This window comes from Lissotriton helveticus, chromosome 7 (assembly GCF_964261635.1).
Source record: "Lissotriton helveticus chromosome 7, aLisHel1.1, whole genome shotgun sequence".
NCBI classification, from domain to species: domain Eukaryota; kingdom Metazoa; phylum Chordata; class Amphibia; order Caudata; family Salamandridae; genus Lissotriton; species Lissotriton helveticus.
The window spans coordinates 148,887,958-148,908,753 of NC_136068.1; the positions used below are offsets into that span (position 1 = coordinate 148,887,958).

At 47.1% G+C, this 20,796-nt stretch overlaps 1 protein-coding gene across 2 annotated transcripts in view; it reads right to left on the minus strand.

The window, feature by feature from the left end:
* Positions 1 to 459: 459 nt before the first annotated feature.
* Positions 460 to 20,796, minus strand: part of PHACTR3 (phosphatase and actin regulator 3) — a 581,252-nt gene continuing 560,915 nt past the window's right edge. For both annotated transcript variants that reach the window (XM_078650448.1, XM_078650449.1), the window contains 4 exons: positions 14,097 to 14,158; positions 10,345 to 10,485; positions 3,543 to 3,619; positions 460 to 1,060 (listed from right to left, as the gene is read on the minus strand). In XM_078650448.1, the coding sequence (XP_078506574.1) occupies positions 1,045 to 1,060; positions 3,543 to 3,619; positions 10,345 to 10,485; positions 14,097 to 14,158 (296 nt within the window). In that variant the 3' untranslated portion in view covers positions 460 to 1,044. The remainder of the gene's footprint in view (positions 1,061 to 3,542; positions 3,620 to 10,344; positions 10,486 to 14,096; positions 14,159 to 20,796) is intronic.

Consider the following 20,796-nt stretch of genomic DNA (forward strand, 5'->3'; position numbering starts at 1 on the left):
AAGGCCTGCCTGACCAGAATAGTGTGTTTGGTAATCATGTATTTGATTGCATTTTTAAAATAGTAACAGAACTTCACTGCAATGTTTAAATAAGGCTAAACATATTTAAACACTGTCAATGTAATAGAATAATTCTGGAAAATTCTGAGGGGGGGCCCGATTATTTTTTTTCCCCACTAGGGAGGCGCTGCATTACAATTTTGAAGACCACTGCTCTACACTATGATTATACTGTGGGGAAGCAGATTCTTGCAATGCTATTGCTAAGGATAGGGAAAGTAGAAGAAGGATTGCCACAGTGCCATCACAACCCCACTCCTAACACTGGCAGTGTTGTTCATGCCCAACTTCGATCCAAAAGATAAGGGTGTCTTTCTTGGTAAGGTCAAGAAATATTATATATTTTTTTTAATGCAGTCAGTTAAATTGCAAACCACAAAGACACGTTCATTACCTGCAGAAAGTTGTTTAATTTAAGAACAAACTCAACAGGAATAAAAAAAAATGTTGCAGTAGTGTTTCTATAAGACATATAAAAACAAAACAAATGTTGATACTTGAAATCATTTAGCTGTAACTTGAACTGAAAGTTTTAGAGAGTAACCGTCCATCCAAACGTCCAGTGATAATGTACTGCAATGCTGATGGCTCCGCACCATTGCCTGGTGTCCTTAATGTCCTAGTCCTTGGCACGGTAAAGTCACTACATGCACAGCTTCTCTCCCAGGATATGCTGCAGTGCAAAACAAACCCGCTATGAAGAGCTCAATAGGGTCTTCTCGTTGCTTGCCACTTGCTATCGGGCTCTTTGTCGATCCATCACACGAATCTGGTTGCCACGGGTCGCCAATCTTCAGGCATCAACACACCTTGTAGAACCCACAGCGATTAGTGTGCAGAGACATCCCCTCTGCGTCGCTTCTCCTGTGCGTTTATCAGGCTGCACGCACTGAACCTCAGGAAGGGATTTCCTATGTTCCCTGATATGTGTTCGGCAGCACCAATATCAGAAGGCAAAGACATGTTTCTTCCCAGAAGAAATCACTAGGGCCTGTGGTACCTAAAAAGAAAAAACAGTCACGTGTCAGGTGGAAAACCTTACAATTAAGCTAGACATGTTCTTTTGTGGAAGACACTCTAATAGTTTCCAATCTGCGGCAACAGGACATGTGATAGCTCAAATTCCCACTGGTTTCATTCATTGCTTTCTATATAAAAAGAAAAAACACATACAAAAGTTTCTATTAACAATCATTATGTGTTCAACTATATGTTTGGAAAGTACAGTACTCTGCCTGAATGGATACTAATACTAGGCCTGGGCATGAATTTCCGCTCCGCATGCGGAGTTTTTCCCTATCTGTCGCTCCACGTAGAGTGCGGAGTTCCAAAAAACTCTGCAGAGCGGAGGTTTTTCCTCGCTCGTGCTCGCCAACATTAAGTTGGTGAGTGTGAGCGAGGAGAAACTTACTCCAGACCCCCTCCTGGCGAGATTTCTCAACGCAGGCAGTCGTGGATGGTCGCAGCCGCCCGCATTGAGAAACATTTTGTTTGTGTTAAGGAAGCTGCCCCTCGAGTAGAACATCTACTCAAGTGGCAGAAAGAAGCAGCGCCCTCATGTGCTAAACGTGGTGCTGTTCGCGTTGATTTTACAGCACGGGACAAACACCTGGCGTTAAAAATCTGCATGAATGGTGCAACGTAACACACTCTGCTGCTTGCAGAACTCGGCATAGCTTAGCTAAGATTTTTGGTCACTTCACAGAGTTCCGCGTAGCGGATCTACTCCCAGGCTTAACTAATACATGTCAAGCAGGTGGTACATCATTGTGTAAATGCGGACAAATGAACATCATCAACACACAGATAAGTGCCGTAATCCAGCCTACATAGAGTGTTTACTTCATTTCCGCTAATAAAGTCATGTTAACTTTTGGAGCAAGGCTTCCTATCTTGACATATTTAAATTGCCAAAATAGTGGAGAAATGCATAAACTTCAAGAATTGTAGATCCATATGAATGCGTATGGTTCTCGTTCTGTGCCTCAGATAAGCAAGATAAGCAACAGAGATGACATGAGTTATACGTGTTTGTAGAAGAGCTCAGAGAAGCTGTACAAAGAATACAGTTCCTTTTATGAAGGACCAAAATGCCAAACGACAACTGAATTTTGCATGCAATTCAGTCAATATGACTACCAGATGCCTAGTAGTAGTTGGAACTACAGTGAATGGCGTGGCTTCAGCTCTCCATTCTGCCCCTGCACGCACAAACCTACTAATCTAGCCCTTGTTGATGCCATCATGGTAAGCGTCCTGCAAGACTAACAGGTTACAACAAAGTCCCTTAATGCCATCACCCTAAATCCATTGTCCCACTCTTTGGTGCAGGCCCAAACTTTGTAATTGCCAGCTAAGCAACCCTCGGACAGCCATCTAGATCGTCAGCAGAACGCAGAGGTTCCAGTGGCACCCATAGAAACCTTCTGCAAACTCTAGCCACAAATCCAGGAAATTGGCTTGATATCATGAAGGGACTGTCTGCCCCCACCAATGAAACGGATAAGTAGACATCCCAGCCTCTCATTGGTCGTAATAGACCACATCCTGAGTAAGTTATGCTTCCTCGTCTACCTATACTGACCAGGTAGTAAAAAAAACACATATTGGGGGCTCAAAACCAGCATATATGGTGCTTACAAAAGTAACTTGGTTAGGATTACATTAATATTTTCTCACTCATCTCATAACCTCCGTATGGGAGCTCAAACTGTTCAGGTTGTTTGGCTGTGGACTAGCATAAAAAACACTTTCATTTCAGACAAAAATGATATTATGAAACAGATTTACAGCATAATGGTGATAAAACAGTGCCCTCACTCAAACCACAAGGGCAGACTTGAGTAAAACCCCTTAACAAGGATATTGAAGGTCCATAACGTGTGGGAATCTTCGTAAGGAATGTATGTGGACATTGTTTTTGTACTTAGAGCATAAACTAATGTATATGTGCAATACACTAACTAAGGCTCTGAAATTCTCTGGTGCACCAAACTTTTATTTTTCTTTGGAAAATGGGAGCTTAAAGAGGATGATAAATGAACCCTTGCAAAATAATTAGCGCAATTATTTGAAGAGCCCCCCAAGGATGCATCAGAGAACTTGCAGTCATGAGTACTGTCTCTCCAAGATTACAATATGTTGTTACAAGTTTTGCTAGACCTTGTTTCACTGCCAAGGTGTTTAAGCGGCTTTGCTGTCCTTGTTTGTGCCTTTGGAACTCGACATGTTTCAAATTACAAGTCGAGTCAGCACTTATTTCAGGTATGTATTTTTTTTAATGTGGTCATGGTCCTTAGATATAGCTGAAATATAAAAACTCCCTGGCATTTTGATCTGGCTCGGTGTACAGCTGTACATTTACAGAGCTAAAGGGTTGAAATATTCCACACATGCAGAGGTCGTGGGACAGGATCAGACTGAGCTACATGAACGAAATAAAAGTAACACCATTTCAAAGGCTTGTAAGAAGTTAGTCTAACCTTGTCAGATGCTTGCTTGACGCATGTACTTCCATTTCATTGCTTTTGTATTCGTTGAGCTCTTTACGGATTGCTGCCTAAGATTAGAAAAATACACAGTATATAAAGCATCACGTTTTGGTCTGACCACGACATAATACATTATTAGTGAAAATAAAAGCAGTATTATGGGCACAAGCCATGAATCATGGAGCAGCCTATAAACCTGTCATTGCCAGTAAATATCTGGTAAACTACAAAGGGTTTCCCAGTCAACAGGGAGAAACAAGAGGTTAGAAAATACACTTAAACAGCCACCTTGAATTGACAACAAAGACAATGAGCCCAGCTTAAATACCAAATAAAAACCAAAGCAAATTGATAGTAGAACTGATGCAAACTCAAACATGCCCATACAATCAACGTTAAATCTGTCAAATATGTATGCACAGGTATCTCCAGGCAAGCATTTTAGATTAGAACAAACTAACACATATTCAACCATCTTATAGCTGTAATTAACCAGCGCCATACCTAAAACAATAGAAGCAATGCCAGAAAGGGAAATATATGGGAGGCCAAACAAGTCATGCATGCAGGCAAATCTATGTATGACATCCTGTTTGAGACTTAAAATATGAACATCACAGGCACAACATTTAACATCACACAAGGCACTGTGTAAACAGTCTCCTACAGTGTTAAAAAATAACTGTAACAACTCTAGGGTTGACTTTATGAGAGAGGAGCCATATCTTATGTTTCTATGTTCTAAGAACATGGGCAAAGTTCCTACTTAGGATTTATTACTTACCCGGGGAAATTAAAATACATCACATTAACATTCTTAGCAAACCCATTGCTGAATACTTTACATATGGGTGGCTGGGTCAGAGACTGGTATTAACTACAAATTTAGATTTATATTAACATCGATTTTCAGTCGCCTTATTTTTACGCAGAACAGAAAATTATAACTGGTTGCCTTCTCTATGATCGAAAAAAACTGATAGCTATTGGCTCAACCAATTATCAGTTAAGGATACGAGAGTGAGTGTGACATGGATAGTAGTGAGAAACCTATTGCTAGCTCAACTCATTCCTAAAAGAGGGCTGGGAGTATAATTAAATGCAGCCAACTAGCAAGTCATGTACTAAAAACACCAATATCCTCCCCACGAGGTAAAACTGTGAAGTCAGGCCTCAAAGTCACCAAATGAAAGATAAAATCTATTACTATTTTGGATGGCTCTAAAATGGCTATTTAGCTTGGCAAGAATTTGGGAAGACAATAGAAATATTGGGAGGCACACTGGGAAAGTTGTTAACCTAAAAACATTGACAAATCTAATATGTATAGTTTTGTATATTAAATGTACTCAGAGGTATGTAGTTAAGACACTTGCAAAATAAAATGCACACAGCCAGTACAAAATGCCTAGCGTACAGATTCCATGCCTGTGCACATAAACACGCAAACACACGCCCATACACATAGAGCAATACAGTTACCATCACCAAAGCACATAGACCAACAGACTTGCATGGAAACACAGGCACTGTGCCACAAATACGGGCGCATACATAACACACAGCTGCACACGCAGACAGCACAAATATAACCTCAAAGAACACTCAAATGCATTCCCAGTGCACACAGAGGCAGATGGGTGAATGGATACATGCATGATTGCCAAGACAGAATAGTGGGGTTTACGCTTAAAAACATCGATTGGGTGGATGGATCAATGGTAGCAGACAAAAAAAATAATATATATATATATATATATATATATATATATATATATATATATATATATATCAATCAATCAATCAATCAATCAATCAATCAATCATGGACATTTATATAGCGCACTACTTACCCGGAGGGTCTCAAGGCGCTTGGGGGGGGGGTGCTGCTACTGCTCGAACAGCCAGGTCTTGAGCTTCTTCCTGAAGGAAAGGTGGTCTTGGGTCAGGCGCAGGTCGGTCGGGAGGGAGTTCCAGGTCTTGGCGGCCAGGTGGGAGAAGGACCTTCCTCCTGTTGTCGATCTTCGGATGCGGGGTACGGCGGCGAGGGCGTGACTGGCTGATCGGAGGTGGCGTTTGGGAGCGTAGAAGTTGATGCGGTTGTTGAGGTAGCTCGGGCCTTGGTCGTGTAGGGCTTTGTGTGCGTGGGTGAGGAGACGGAAGGTGATTCTTTTGTTGACGGGGAGCCAGTGCAGGTCTCTCAGATGTCCGGAGATGTGGCTGCGTCGGGGGATGTCGAGGATGAGTCTGGCTGAGGCGTTCTGGATCCGCTGGAGTCTCTTCTGGAGCTTGGCGGTGGTTCCGGCGTAGAGGGCGTTGCCGTAGTCCAGTCGGCTGGTGACGAGGGCCTGGGTGACCGTCTTCCTGGTCTCGGTGGGGATCCACCGGAAGATCTTTCGTAGCATGCGCAGGATGTTGAAGCATGACGAGGAGACGGCGTTGACTTGCCTGGTCATGGAGAGGGAGGAGTCCAGGATGAAGCCCAGGTTGCGTGCGTGGTCTGTCGGTGTGGGTGCGGAGCCCAGGGCGGGGGGCCACCAGGAGTCGTCCCAGGCGGAGGGCGAGGAGCCCAGGATGAGGACTTCCGTCTTGTCTGAGTTCAGTTTCAGGCGGCTGGTCGTCATCCATTCGGCTACAGCTTTCATCCCTTCGTGAAGGTTGGCTCTGGAAGCGGCGGGGTCGTTGGTCAGTGAGAGGATCAGCTGGGTGTCGTCGGCGTAGGAGATGATGTTCAGGTTGTGTTGGCGTGCGATGGGCGCGAGGGGGCTCATGTAGACGTTGAAGAGGGTGGGGCTCAGCGAGGATCCTTGAGGGACGCCGCAGATGACTTCGGTGGCCTCTGACTTGTACGGTGGTAGACAGACTCTCTGTGTTCTTCCGTCGAGGAAGGAGACGATCCATTCCAGTGCCTTCTCTTGAATTCCGACGTTGCTGAGGCGTTGCACTAGGGTGCGGTGGCAGACCGTGTCGAATGCGGCGGAGAGGTCTAGGAGGATGAGGGCCGCTGTTTCTCCGTTGTCCATCAGGGCTCGGATGTCATCGGTGGCAGCGATGAGGGCGGTCTCGGTGCTGTGGTTGGCTCGGAAGCCAGACTGTGAAGGGTCGAGGGATCCGTTCGTCTCGAGGAAGGCGGCCAGCTGTTTGTTGACGGTCTTCTCGATGACTTTGGCTGGAAACGGGAGGAGCGAGATGGGGCGGTAGTTCTTGAGTTCGGTGGGGTCCGCTGTTGGTTTCTTTAGTAGAGCGCTGAGTTCGGCGTGCTTCCAGCTCTCCGGGAAGGTGGCGGTGTCAAAGGAGGTGTTGATGATGTCCCGCAGGTGGGGTGCGATGACAGTGTCGGCCTTGTTGAAGACGTGGTGAGGGCAGGGGTCGGTCGGAGATCCGGAGTGGATGGAGTTCATCATGCGGACGATGTCATCGGTGCTGATCGGAGTCCAGGCGCGGAGGTTGGTGGTGGGTGGCGTTGCTGCGGTCGTTGTGTGCGATGGTTGACTGCTGAAGCTGTTGTGTATGTCCGCGATCTTGTTGTGGAAGTAGGAGGCGAGGGAGTTGCAGAGGTCTTGCGATGGGGTGATGTCGTTGTTTCCTGCGTTGGGGTTGGAGAGCTCTTTCACGATGTTGAAGAGTTCCTTGCAGTTGTGTGCGTTGTTGTCCAGTCGGTCCTTGAATGCAGTTTTCTTGGTGGCGCGGATCAGTTGGTGGTGCTTCCGGGTGGCCAGCTTGAGGGTGGTCATGTTGTCCGGTGTTGGTTCCCTTCTCCAGGCCTTTTCGAGGGCTCGGCAGTTCTTCTTGGAGCTCTTGAGTTCGTCGGTGAACCATGGGGCTCTCTTGCTGCCGGGTCTGCTGGGCGGGGTCCTCAGAGGGGCGAGTTCGTCCGCGCAGTTGCTGATCCACTTCGTGAGGTTGTCGGCGGCCTGGCTGGGGTTCGCTGAGCTGGCGGGAGGGTGCTGACTCAGGGAAGCGGCGAGCTGGTCGGCTGTAATCTTGTTCCAGCTTCTTCGGGCAACCTGTTGCTGGTGGTGGTGGGTCGTCGTTCTTCTGAAGGTGAAGTGGACGCAGCTGTGGTCCGTCCAGTGGAGTCCTGTGGCGTGGCTGAAGGCGATGTCTTTGCTTGATGAGAAGACGGCGTCGAGTGTGTGTCCGGCGAGGTGGGTGGGGGTGGTCACCAGTTGCTTGAGTCCCAGGTTTGCGAGGTTTTCCAGCACGGTGGTGGTGTTGCGGTCGTCGTTGTTCTCCAGGTGGAAGTTGAGGTCCCCGAGGAGGACGTAGTCGGCTGAGGGGAGGGCGAGCGGGCTGATGAAGTCGGCGATGTCCTCGCTGAATTGTGTGCGTGGTCCCGGGGGTCTGTAGATGAGGGTGCCTCTGAGGGTGGTCTTGGGGTTGACGTGGATCTGGAAGTGCAGGTGTTCAGCGGGTGCGATGGTGTCGTCGGTGTTGGTCGTGATGCGGATGGTGTTCCTGTGGATGATGGCGATGCCTCCTCCTGTGTTGTTGACGCGGTCTCTCCGGATGATCTTGTAGCCGTCCGGGATGGCGATGTCGGGTGCTGAGGAGGCGTTCATCCAGGTTTCCGTGAGGAAGGCGACGTCTGGGTCTGTGGTGTCGAGCAGGTTCCAGAGCTCGACGGCGTGTCTGTGGACGGAGCGGGTGTTGAGCAGAATGCACTTCAGGTGGCTGCTGCTGGAGTTCGGCTTGGTGGGTGCTGGTGCAGTGCAGGTCCGGGTGCAGGAGAACTTGCAGGACTGGCAGATGAAGGGTCCGTGGGTGCGTCTCGGGGTGGCTCGGTAGCATCCAGGGGTTCGGCCGGCGTTGAGTGCGTTGAGGGTGGCGGCGTCGTATGTCCGTCGGGTCGTCTTCTGTCGGTGGGGGCCAGGGGTCCTGGCACTGGGCGCGGTCCAGGCGCGGACGGGCGCAGACGGGCTTACCTTTGGCGCACCTTCGGCGCTCAATCGGTGCTCCCGCTGCGCGCGTCCGCTGCGCGGTCGCTGAGGGGGCGTCATAAGAGGGGAGCAGGGAGGGCGGGTCCGCCGGGAGGCGGGAAGGGGTTAACCAATCGTGTGGCGGGGGGGGCGGGGGCCGCAGGCAGGAGGCGCGGGAACGGGTCCGGCAGAGCGGGCGGCCCAGCGGCGGCTGGGGCGCTGCTGGCGGCGTCGGCGAAGGCTCTCGGCAGGTAAGCAGGGCAGCAGTGGCAGGCGTAGAGGAGCAGGGGGGCGACCAGGCCAGAGGCGCAGTGGTCGCTCCCTAGAGGCAGGCGAGGTCCCCTTAAGAGGGGAGCAGGGAGGGCGGGTCCGCCGGGAGGCGGGAAGGGGTTAACCAATCGTGTGGCGGGGGGGGGGGGGGGGGCGGGGGCCGCAGGCAGGAGGCGCGGGAACGGGTCCGGCAGAGCGGGCGGCCCAGCGGCGGCTGGGGCGCTGCTGGCGGCGTCGGCGAAGGCTCTCGGCAGGTAAGCAGGGCAGCAGTGGCAGGCGTAGAGGAGCAGGGGGGCGACCAGGCCAGAGGCGCAGTGGTCGCTCCCTAGAGGCAGGCGAGGTCCCCTTAAGAGGGGAGCAGGGAGGGCGGGTCCGCCGGGAGGCGGGAAGGGGTTAACCAATCGTGTGGCGGGGGGGGCGGGGGCCGCAGGCAGGAGGCGCGGGAACGGGTCCGGCAGAGCGGGCGGCCCAGCGGCGGCTGGGGCGCTGCTGGCGGCGTCGGCGAAGGCTCTCGGCAGGTAAGCAGGGCAGCAGTGGCAGGCGTAGAGGAGCAGGGGGGCGACCAGGCCAGAGGCGCAGTGCATATATATATATATATGTATATACTGATGGTACTGAGACTTTCTCCTGATTTTGTTAACGCTATTTTCAAAGGTTACAGACAGTTTTAATGTGTCTCCTAACCAGAGATTTTCCTGCTATGTTATTTGCAGCGTCAGATACTTAGTTCAGGTAAACTGTTTTCTAGCATTGCAAAATGTGTCTTTACGCCAAAGCTGGTTCTTATACTAATACTGCTAGAAAATCTACAAGCAGTATAAACACGCTACATTTTTTAAGAAGGCATAATCCAGATAACAGACAATGTGAAAAAACAAGAGGTCCTTGTGAGAATAAAAGCAGATACTGAGGAAATAAAAAAATATACACCAATAGTGTATCAGACAATCGCATCCTAAAATACCCATAGGCAACTACATCAAATGTGTAATCCACTTATAGACTGAGGGATAGAACCTTTTAAGTTAACACACCAATGAGATGATGAAATCATGTTTTAATCCTAAAGCAGCAACACTTCACTCTTTTCTCATGTTCTTACCAAGCACTACATGTCACATTCTGTACTCGTCCCATTCTTGTTGTCAGTGCATTAGGTGTGCCGTGAGTGACAGCAAAGTGCCACTGAAACCATACTCGGGAATGGAGGTTGTGTTGCAGCTGTAGACATTGAGTTACTATTACTGGGAAAGCCTCAAACCCCTATTAGAAATTACTCCAATTCGTGTACATTGTTGGGAAGGAAAGGTGTGGAGAAATGGTAGCGAAAAGACACAGGTTGACTAGAGAACAGGACTGAGGATGTAAAGATAAAGCTGGCGATCATATAAGGTCTGTGAGTGTGGAGTAGGAAGGAAATTAGAAAACTGGGTGGGCCTGACAGATCTTCAATTTTATCAAATAACATGTTTCCATTCACCCTCTCCCCTCTTCAAAAATGACTATTTTGTCTTTTGGTGCCACTGCAGTGTGCCTCGCTCTATGTATTCGTCCTTTATGTATCAAGCTAGGCTACAAACAGTATATATCTCTATGGAACTTACCTTGTCTGCTGCTGATAACCTTGTCCATGGTTTGTCTGCCCGTCTGTCATAATCTTGTGCTTTTGCCACTTCCACATAATCACTGAAACGAATCAGGATTTTTCTGTCTCTAAGTTCGTCAACTGTCGGCCTCTGATTGAGCTATAAGAACAAATGGAAACAAAACACAAATGTAGCACACTTCAGAGGCAGGCGTAACATGATATTAATTTAGCATCAGACAATAGTCATTAGTAGCCCATTTTCTGTAAATTTTGCCTGTATGTAGCTTGATTTAATGACAGTTTTGCACTGCAGTGTAAGACACTGACATGAAAGGGCCTCCTGAAGCAAGAGGTGACTGTGTCCCAGAAACCTAGAGCTAAAAACTAGTGAGTGTTTATATACATGTGCTGTGACCACTTACTTCTGTTCCTTCTGGCTATCCTGACAGACAGAGGTGTGCCTTTGTTGTGTTCCGCAGGATGGTGCAGTTGGACATATTTTTAAGTGGGTTATTCTCTGACTTGTGAACAACTTACTTATTGCTTGCTACAAAACTCTCTATTTAATGCTTGTTGATGCTATAGACGCTAATATTAAAGAGACGTGTACCTTGACCTCCACCAGACCTGCCTAGTCTGCTTCAGATGCCTGCACCCTGTTTCTTCATTTTCAAACTTTTATGGCTGCTGATTCCCAACCTAGATACATTGTATAAGAGACATTTACATCTAGTCCATCCCATCACAATTACTTCTCTTGTCCAAATGATGAGCCTTCCCTAAATCCAGCCAATTCTGCAGCCCCTGCATGTCATCGCTGACTGCCCTACACAAAGTTTTGGCATGGCCTCTCTTGCTTATTCCTTGCACCTCTCTTACATGGTCTTGGAGGCCATTGTCCTTCTATAGTTTCAGGTAAAATAACCTAATCTTGCCTCATATTGTTGCTTAAGCTCCTATTTTTTTGAGCTGTCGTAGACACAAGATGAAACAATAACTCATTTTTGGCAGAGTGGCTCCGAGTTTTGCTAGCTGTTCCCTTTCCAAACATTTTGCACCACCCTAAGCTGCTGCGTCTGTAGAGTCCTGGCCTTCTGACTTGCCAATGCAGCTGGCAAGGTTACAAATGAGAACCTTTTACAGGCACCTGCAGCTCACGAGTCAACCTCATAAGTCAACGCCACAGTTGTGTGGTGTGTCCACAGAGGTATCCTGCCTAATTAAGCTCAGTCCTACAAAAAGAGGTCTAGTTTCAGTTCTGAGCCCCACATGACTTAATCACCTCTGTATCATCAGATCTTGAGTATGACCCTCCATAGACCATTACAAAGACAGATGGCTATGGCCAAGAAAAGACAGCTTGCTACAAATGGGACCTAACCAAGAACTCTGCCTGCTGACTGAGTCATTTTCCTATCTCAGAAAGAAAAGGCAGCCCTCCAAAACCTTTTTGTACGATTCATGCTGTCACAATGCACATGACGCACCTTTATTCTGCGAGCTGATCCTGTTTAGAGATGTGCAAATTCAAACCTCTTGACCATGGGCATCTTCAGAATCAGAAGATGATGGCAGGGTGCAAAGAGTGTATGCATCACCTGGACAGAGGCCTTGCATCTCATACAGATGCACTACTCTAAATACTTGAATGAAGGCAAGAAGGACTATATGCCCTAAAGACTCACAAGGCCTTCAAATGGTGGTGGCCATCTTGAATGCTTGGAGGATAAGTTCCTCATGGTCCATAGCATTCTTGCTAGGCAATCACGATACACACATATTGGAGCCAGAACTTTTTGTTTAGAACTTTGGAACCCTCATAACCTGTAACTCTTGGAAGTCTGCAATGTTATTAGAACACGTATGGTACATATGGTATTGAGGTATTATTTGGAACTAGTTTATAATTGCTAATTCTGTTAATTAATTATGTGATATTAACAAATGCTTTTTATGTGGCAGTTATCAACCAATTACACTAAAAGTAATCAGTCATTGAATGTTACCACATAATATGGAAGACAGTTCTTTTTAGCAATGAAACTATAATAACAGAGTCACATCAACTTATTATTTCAGCTTAGGGACGATATAAAGTTTAATTTTAAAATTGAGTTGGATATACAGAGAGTGTCACCAGGTATACCATATATTAACATCAGAATGTCAGTGTTAAGCAAATACCATAGTTATGCTTAAAGTATTTTCTTTCCTTTAGAGGTCAGTCTAATGCAGTTCAGATCAAGCCCAGCTGCTTGATCATGCAGTTGCCTGTGGACATCCAGTGATTCCTTTTCTTTCCCTAGCCCCAAACCTATTTCCGTGCGTCTTCTTTTGACCTACATGTCATTATTGTAAGGTTGGCAGTGGGTTGGGAGAAGCGTGGAGGCGCACATCACTACTGTTGGATATGGATTGCAAGACAGTGCATCTTGACATTAACCAATGCCGTCCAGTTTATTTCTTGCTATATAATGTTCCCATTTCTAGGAAAATGGATGGTGCCGGGAGCAAGAGTAAAAATCGGCTACTCAAACTGTAATGTGAATTCTCTACAAGACCCCTCTATTCTTACTGTCTTACCTTTTTATCTCCCTGGCTCAACCCTTCTGAAACAAGTTACTATTGGTTGGCTGTTGCTAGCGCGCTGACGAATGAACCGTGCAGGGGATTCATAGTAACAGCAGGCCCATTGGAGGGCTGTGCCTATACAATTGCCATCTATGCTTGATAGCTATTATAGAGATAACAGAAGGAGCAAATGTCTGCCCTCTAAGTGTATTGTATTGGCTAGTGACTAAGAAATGAATGAAAAAAAGGTGCCATTTTATGCTGATCATGTATATTGTGTTTGTCTGCCTAGGGTGCTAACAACGAAATAAGGTAAGTGAGTGGTAGGTGACTGGTAACTAGAAATGCTCTTCTTTCTTCTGCACACCCAATGCTGACTTTTTCTAAAAATTGTTACTCTCAAACCGGACAATAATATAAATAGTATTTGCTGGTGGAAATCTATTAACTGAGAAGCTCCAAGCATAAGTAACTGACAAATTCATTCGTACATTGAGTGTGTTAGGTAGGCTGAAATGGAAGTGGTTCGGTTATATGTATGTTGCTGCTTCTCATAGGCATACGTGCTGCTTTAACGCCTGGGTGTGCGTCGATAAACCTAGAAGGCCATTCGAATTACCCAGGCAGTGCCATTCTGTTAACTTCAGACATCTCAGGAGCCTGACTGGACATCTCGCAGTATGTTCCACCTCTAAAACCACTGGGTGCTGCCAGTGGAAACTACGCTGGGAAGGAAGCAGGTACCAGCAGGACGCCAGCCGTTCCCACGCAGATTAGATCTGGATGTTGCACAGGGCCATGGTTTCCCATGAGTGCAAGAGCATACTTAGCAATATGCATGCAAATGACCTCCGTGAGCTTCCTGTGCTTTCCGACAAGTGAGGGGCCCTGCTGAGAATGTGCGTGAGCGCAAGGTCATCATCAGCGTGAGAAACTGGACTGGGTGCGCATGCTGAAGGTCACCGGAGTGTGTGAGAGTGTGAGCGACTGTACATCCCAGATGCAGGTCTGTGGTCGTGCGCAAGGTGGTCCTTGAAGTGTATGTGAAAGTGTGTGCGCGGCGTGCCAAAGCTCATTTAAGTGTGTGGGTGTGTGCACGTATCTGTGCGTGTGCATCTGGCCATGAACAAAGTCACTGGAGACGTGCGTGTGACTTCTGAGGGTCTAAGGAGAGCCCGTCATCCGTTCACAGCTTACCTTCCGTGTCAGCCGCTGTTTGATTTCTCTTCGTTCCTCTTGTTCTGTCTGATCATTTCTTTCTGTGGAAGAGACATAACCGAGATGAGTTTCACCACTTTGGGATCATGGTCAGTTTAAATGTGCTTCAAAGCTCGCCTGTCCCCTTTGTGGCTGCGCAACGACTTCAGGGGACAAAAAAAGCTAAACCAAGCTGTGGGCGTACAGTGTTCACAGCAATGTTTTTTCACCGCTAAGAAGTAAAAATACTCACTTAATAAAACTCAAGCCACCAAGATACTTTTCTGCATCCCTGCCCACTAGCTGAACTTGTTGCCACATAATTCAGTTTAGCGATTAATGAGATAACATGCTTTCAAAATGTAGTCTGTGTATTACTGTTCTTGAAACAAGCGAATCTTGTCGGAGCTGGCTCTATTCACACATAGTCAAATATTTAAAGGAATGTAGTCCCGAGTTGTGCAGACGTCCTGCAATATTTACTATTGCAAAAATGAGGCAGGAATAATCGGAGATCATGCAGCAATTAATAATTCAAGATAACTGTCCGCCCATTACTCTAGCCCTACCGTGCTGTGTTTAGATTGGCTCTGTGGTGGAGGAAATGTAAAGGGATGTGATGAGGACTGTAGGAAAGACCAGAAAAAAGAAGCCCTATCTTGGCGTACCTGTGCATCTTAATACATGGGAACCTGCAATCCCTGAATACAATCCCATCTGTAATTTCCTTATTACAGTCGAGTGGAGACATCTCCAGTGACCTGCACTAACATAATGATCTAAATGTGGGTTTCAACCCTGTGATTGTCAAGTTGCACAGATATATTCGCTGCCATGTAGCCATGTTGTACTGCCTGCAGCCTCTGCTGCACCTGTCTGCATTTATTTTCAGGGATCTTCCTAAATCCCCGCACATGAGCGCGCGCTGCTCTCTGCTCTTACAGGCGCAGCACGTGCCCCTGCGGGTGTGTGTGTTCCTGACATGCAGGCATTCCCCGCGCGCCTCACGCGCCTCCGATGATTAACATTCCTGCCGCGACAACACCTCCCCACCCGCGCCCAGAATAGCTGCACTGCAGGAGCGCGGGCGGGGGCGCGCGCGGCCGGGGGGGCACACGTGAATGGATTGTTCTATTTCTGGCCCCGTCTGATGCTAAATTAGGATTCGTGCTGAGGTGAGCTCTTCTGCGGAGAGAGGAAAAAAACAACTACGGAGATTTTTTCATTTAACCACCGAGGGGATTCCCTTCTTGGAGCAAATCTTCTCTGTTTCTAGAAATGTGGTACCCAGTCCCACTTTAAGTCGTAGCAGGTTCTCCAGCTAGCAAGAAGACCTCGGTGTGTTTCTAAACCGATGCCGTTATGTACTATGAGATTTTTGTTCTAATGGCAGCCGAAACAACGGGCTTTCCTGTTCATTTTAAAATTCAATAACCTGATCTAAAGATGGTGCGATTCTAATTATACAAAAGGCATAAACCAATCGTAGCCAGTAATATTAATTTAGTGAGAACATCGTTAGAGCAAAGTGCAGTTTCCAGGAGTCTTTAAAAGCAAAGGCATATAATATGTCACCAGAAGAAATACTGAATAACTGTTCTTGTACATGTGACACCATGGCAGCACCTCAATGGAAAGGACGAATGATGTTCTGTTGTTTATTTGTGTACTTCTGAGCTGTTCACAGGCAGTAAGGGGCATATTAGAACACGTGACATTGGTTATGTTTTGTTAATAGGGAAAGAGTGATCATGCTATGGCAAGACCTCAATGTATTTGTGGAAGGACACCACACTAGGGGGCATATTATCAAGGGATTTATCTCCGCTTTTTTGGCTTTAAAAGCCAAGAAAGCGGAGATAAAATTATCTCCCTATTACCTAGATGTCGCTAACACCAGTTAGCGACAGCTAGTAGGAGATAGCGACCATCTTGGGCCCCGCTTTGCATGTCAGAGATATTTATCACTAATGACATGCAAAGTGGGCGTGCCAAGATGTTAGCGATTGGAAACAGCCGCTAACATCGCTATCTCCTATTACCAACATTTGGAGATATTCGCGCTAAGCGCGAATATCTCCAAAAGCTAACACCTGCCCTGAGCAGTTCTTAGCCATGTTATCCAATGGGAGGTGGATAACATGGCTAAGAGCATTAGCTCGGTAATGCATGAATATCGCTGACTTTACAGCGATATTCATGCATTTCGGCCGATTTTTATCGCTTAGGAGATAAACATTGATAATAGCAAGGCTCCTAAGCGATAAAAATCGCCGCAACACGGCGATAAAATTATTGCCGCTAAGCCAACATAGCGATAATTATCGCTAGTTGTTGGTAATATGCCCCTTGGTTCTAATTTACGCAAGAAGTGTTTTTGGAGACAGAAGCGCTCTTCAAATATGTATATGGTGTGATGGGTTGGTTTCAATCTGGCACCAAACCAGATCTCCCCTTTACCTGGTGTTCTACCACAATACTGCGGTTGAAACATCATCAATGTATCCTGATCATAATATTGACTCCCAACATATCTTCCCTGTGAAGTTAGTGATAGTAAATCTACGCCCACCTTAATGATATTTCAGTAGCTGAACCCGTGTTTTTCTCGTGTGGACCAGTCCAGCCTGTCATGCCTCAGAGGTTGATCAAACCAATAGATATGACATCTCTAACGCAATGGATCATGAGGTTTGAGACTACTGAACCAGAACGAGTGACGTGCTGGGGCACTGAGTTCATTTCATAGAAAACTTGTTAGCAGTGTGTAAGTATGTGACTACTCTCCGCAGGTGGTGTACCAGAAACATTAGATGGGCGAAACAGCTGACCTTCCTGCACGGTGATCCTGGCTGAGCAGGACATTCGTTTGTTCGGTTAGTTTTTTGTTCTTGTCAAAGCTGTCCAAGACCAAGGCTGGGTCCGTCCATAGAAGGCTCTTCCCCCCACTGAGGAAAAATTAAAGACCACTTCTAGACTTACTAAGAGCCACTGGCGGTCCTTGCAGGCCAAAAGCCTGATGGCCTGTGGTTCTCTGCGAACTGGTCTTGCTCCATAGTTTGGTATCTTCTCTGAATTCAGAAGCGTTATAATCAGTAATCAAGCAATGACCCGATTAGGCAAAATCACAGCTTTGGGCTCTGAATTGGGATAGGCAATGGCAGCATAGTTGTAGTTATTGGTGGTAGGCAGCTTCGAGGGAAGGAGGAAGTGTTACAGGCTTTTAAACTCCCAATATGACCACAGCATAAATGTCTTCGTTATTTGGCTGAAGCGACTAGAACTCCTCGTTACCAGAGGAGCCTACTATGGCGAAGGAGAAGCATTAGAATGCATAATCATTCATAGCCAGAAAGTTAATCCATGAAGCAGACTCCTATCAGGGGGCAAGACGAAAAACAATACATAAATGAAAATAAGATGAATAAAGACTGAGGAAGCACAGTGATGAAAAAGTCGGGCAGCGCCGGAGACATGAGGAATCTGTGGGTCAAGACAAGGCAGGGAATGGGCAGGATTCATGGAACTGACAGCGCTTCTCTGCTGTCAGGTTCTAAGTTCATGCTTATCTCTGTTTTCAAGGCAGTTGCTTTTATTTCTTGCCACAATGACGTCCCCGCCTAATGTCCTCAGCATTTGGAAATAGATGTTACTCTTAAGAGTGCTGCCCTTTCACGTCCTGTGCTTTGATTAATCCAACACTCCCTAGGCAATGACCCCTAGCATGTGACCAATTCTAGCACTGGGCACGATTGCAGCACAATTCCAGGCAATATCTTTGGCTCCTGCATATAGGCAGAGCGAGATTTACACGTAGTACTAAAGTGGGCTTATGCCACGCTTACTGTCACACTAGCAGTTAGGATTTCCGGCGCTACTATTCTGCCAGCATTTGTGTGGCGCGCCGCTAACATTTGTATTGTCCTGTGACATTCCAAGGTTTGGGACCCCTTGGTGATTCTAGGAATCAGGATGAGCAGATTCAGGATGGTCTGCAGTCAATGCCTTGGAGAAATAAAAAAAAACACAATAGTACACAGTAACAACGTCCCTAAGTTCTGTGCTACCTCTAGAAGCAGTTAGCTACGGGGCAAAATAACAGCTGATGATGAAGTGAAATGCACTGAAAGCTCAGTGCGGATTTGAAAGTTGTCTAAGTCATTGCACTGGAGTTTATTCATTTTATTTTATTTTGAAAGTTTTATAGAGCACGAACAAGATCCTTACAGATATCAGAGCGCTTAACACACATATGGGATAAAAAGACAAAAGAATGATTAACAAGGCGTTTTGTGCAAAGAGGAGCAGAAGGTTATCAATAGAGAACAATGTAAGGTAACAAAGGTACATAGGTGGTCAGGCCAGACAATGTAGTAAAAGGAAACATAATGAGTTTCGAGAATTCCTCAGCCTATATTCATGTGAATTTAGCCAGGAGGATCGATTTTACTTCTTTTTTGAAGGATGCCGTGGAAGAGTTAAGTCTGGTTTCTGGAATGGGGGGGTGGGGGGAGGGGGGTTAGTGTTTAAAAGTTGTGTAACTTTGTAGTCATTTTAGGAATAGGCGTGCACAGACAAGGTTGTGGAATATTGTCCTAACAGTGAACAGAAGCTCCGCTTGTAAAAAAGAGGGGTTGGCACAATCGGAATAGCATGCCCCACAGCACTCTGGCCTTTGGTAAATATGCTCCACTTTCGCTAATTACCAAGATCCCTGACAACCTTTGCCATTTTTTTACTAAAGTGGTGCCAATTAGGGACATTTTCACACATAATGTCAGACCAAATTGCACCATTTCCGTACTATGGTTTCAGAAATTAGGTGGTGTCTCACTCTGTTGCACCCAGTGGGACCCAAAACAGCAGTTTTCCCATATGTAACATATGTGCCTGCCATGTACAGCTCAGGAAGCACCTGTCCATTCCCCCGCAGGGTGTTTCTCTTAAGTGCTGAGCATGTATGCCTTTCTCAAGCTATTGGAGAATGTGCTGTTGCACATACAATGCCTGCGATACTGCACATACCCAGTGCTTTCTTTAGGCAGTGGGGTGGCATCTCGTCCTAGCCAGCAAGGCCCAAATGTTGGGCACGACTTCCATAGGAGAGGTTGGAGGGGAGAATCTACCCTCAGCCATGATCACATGAGAAGGGACCTACACCAAACCCAATTTTTTTTGTCTGGGACAAGGATTGACTTCCTTCCCAAACAGGATCAAAGGATGCAGGCGGATGCCACGCCTCTGAACACCTGTATTCTACAAGAGAAAAGATACAAAGATCCTACTTTGCATGTGGATCACCAAAGGGAACCCACAAGATCTCTTGTAAGTGATAGCAGCCAATAAACTGTGGCCTCTACTCTGTCCAACAACCAAGTGTAGGCTTCATTATTGAGGCACAGGAGGGTCCCGGTAGGGGTACCTCCTGTATGATTACGGGAAACTGTTAGTTACCGGCATCAAAAGCACCGGATTTTGCCAGCTGCCAGAAGATGAGCATTTAAGAGACAAACAGTTATGTGAATCTGATGTCTCTGGTTTATGTACTTTAAGTTGTATTTTGATCCGTTGTCGCGGGGCCCCTAAAAGTAGAGGCCCCCATAGGCCGGTGCCTACTTTGCCAATCCTGAACTGCCTTGTTATGTTAATTTCGATTTATATAGCACCAAATCTTAGCGCTTGCTTTGGGAACCCGTCCTGGCTTTCCCTGCGAGATAACCCCTACTGGGCATCCCCAAGGTGAAGACCAGGCATCCCATCGCAGTGGGGCCGTAGTGGAGAGTAAGCAAGCTATTGCCCAGATTCAAGTAGGCACCGAGGCGAGAATTATCGAGTCCGTGGACATTTTGAGCTCAAGACCCTGCCGCGTCGGGAATTGACCCCTGGTCCCGGGTCTGACCTCTGCATCAGGGTCTGCCTCCTCTAACCGTTGAGCCACACTTCTCCACTAAAAGTAGAGGCCCCCCATAGGCCGGTGCCTACTTTGCCAATCCTGAACTGCCTTGTGCACACATTTCAGTCGGGCTTGGAGGCTGAGCGGGAGCACGGAGACCTGTGCTGATGGAAACATTGCGTTTTTCACCTCACGAAGCCATTAGGAGTGCGCTTAGCCTTGGCACTCGGCTCCGCGAACACTTCATCTGCAAATTCACGTCGCAAACCTCATTCCAGGAATTCTCCCGGCTGTGCACGACTCTGCAAAAAAAAAAAAAAGAAAACAATCCAAAAAGAAAAATACCTCTAAGACGAGGTACTGCATGTACGGAACAGCATGCGCCTGGCACACGGCGGCCTTGAATTCCCGCCGCCAGCTCTTCGTTGTGCACACGGTGAGAAATCAATCTGTGCTCGGCGGGTCGCGGTCACCCCCCTCCCCCCTCCGCGTCTGAACACAGAACGTGCTCCTGCCCGGAGACCTGGGGTGGGGGGGCCGCGGGCGCGGGGTTTATTTACTGTGTAAATGTCGGAACTCTGCCTCTGTTACCAGATAATATGTCACGGTGCTCTGCGTCTTTATGCTAACGAGTCGCTGCGTCTAATAAGCTCTGCGCGCCTGTGTTCCCCCTGCGTCCTCCTCTTCCACCTGCAGACAAGGGGCCTCATTTATGAGGCTGTGCGTCACTTTTACGCTGCCGGTGCGTCACTTTTTGTGACACACCAGTGGCATAAAAAATGCGCCTTGTTACGCCATATTTACAAA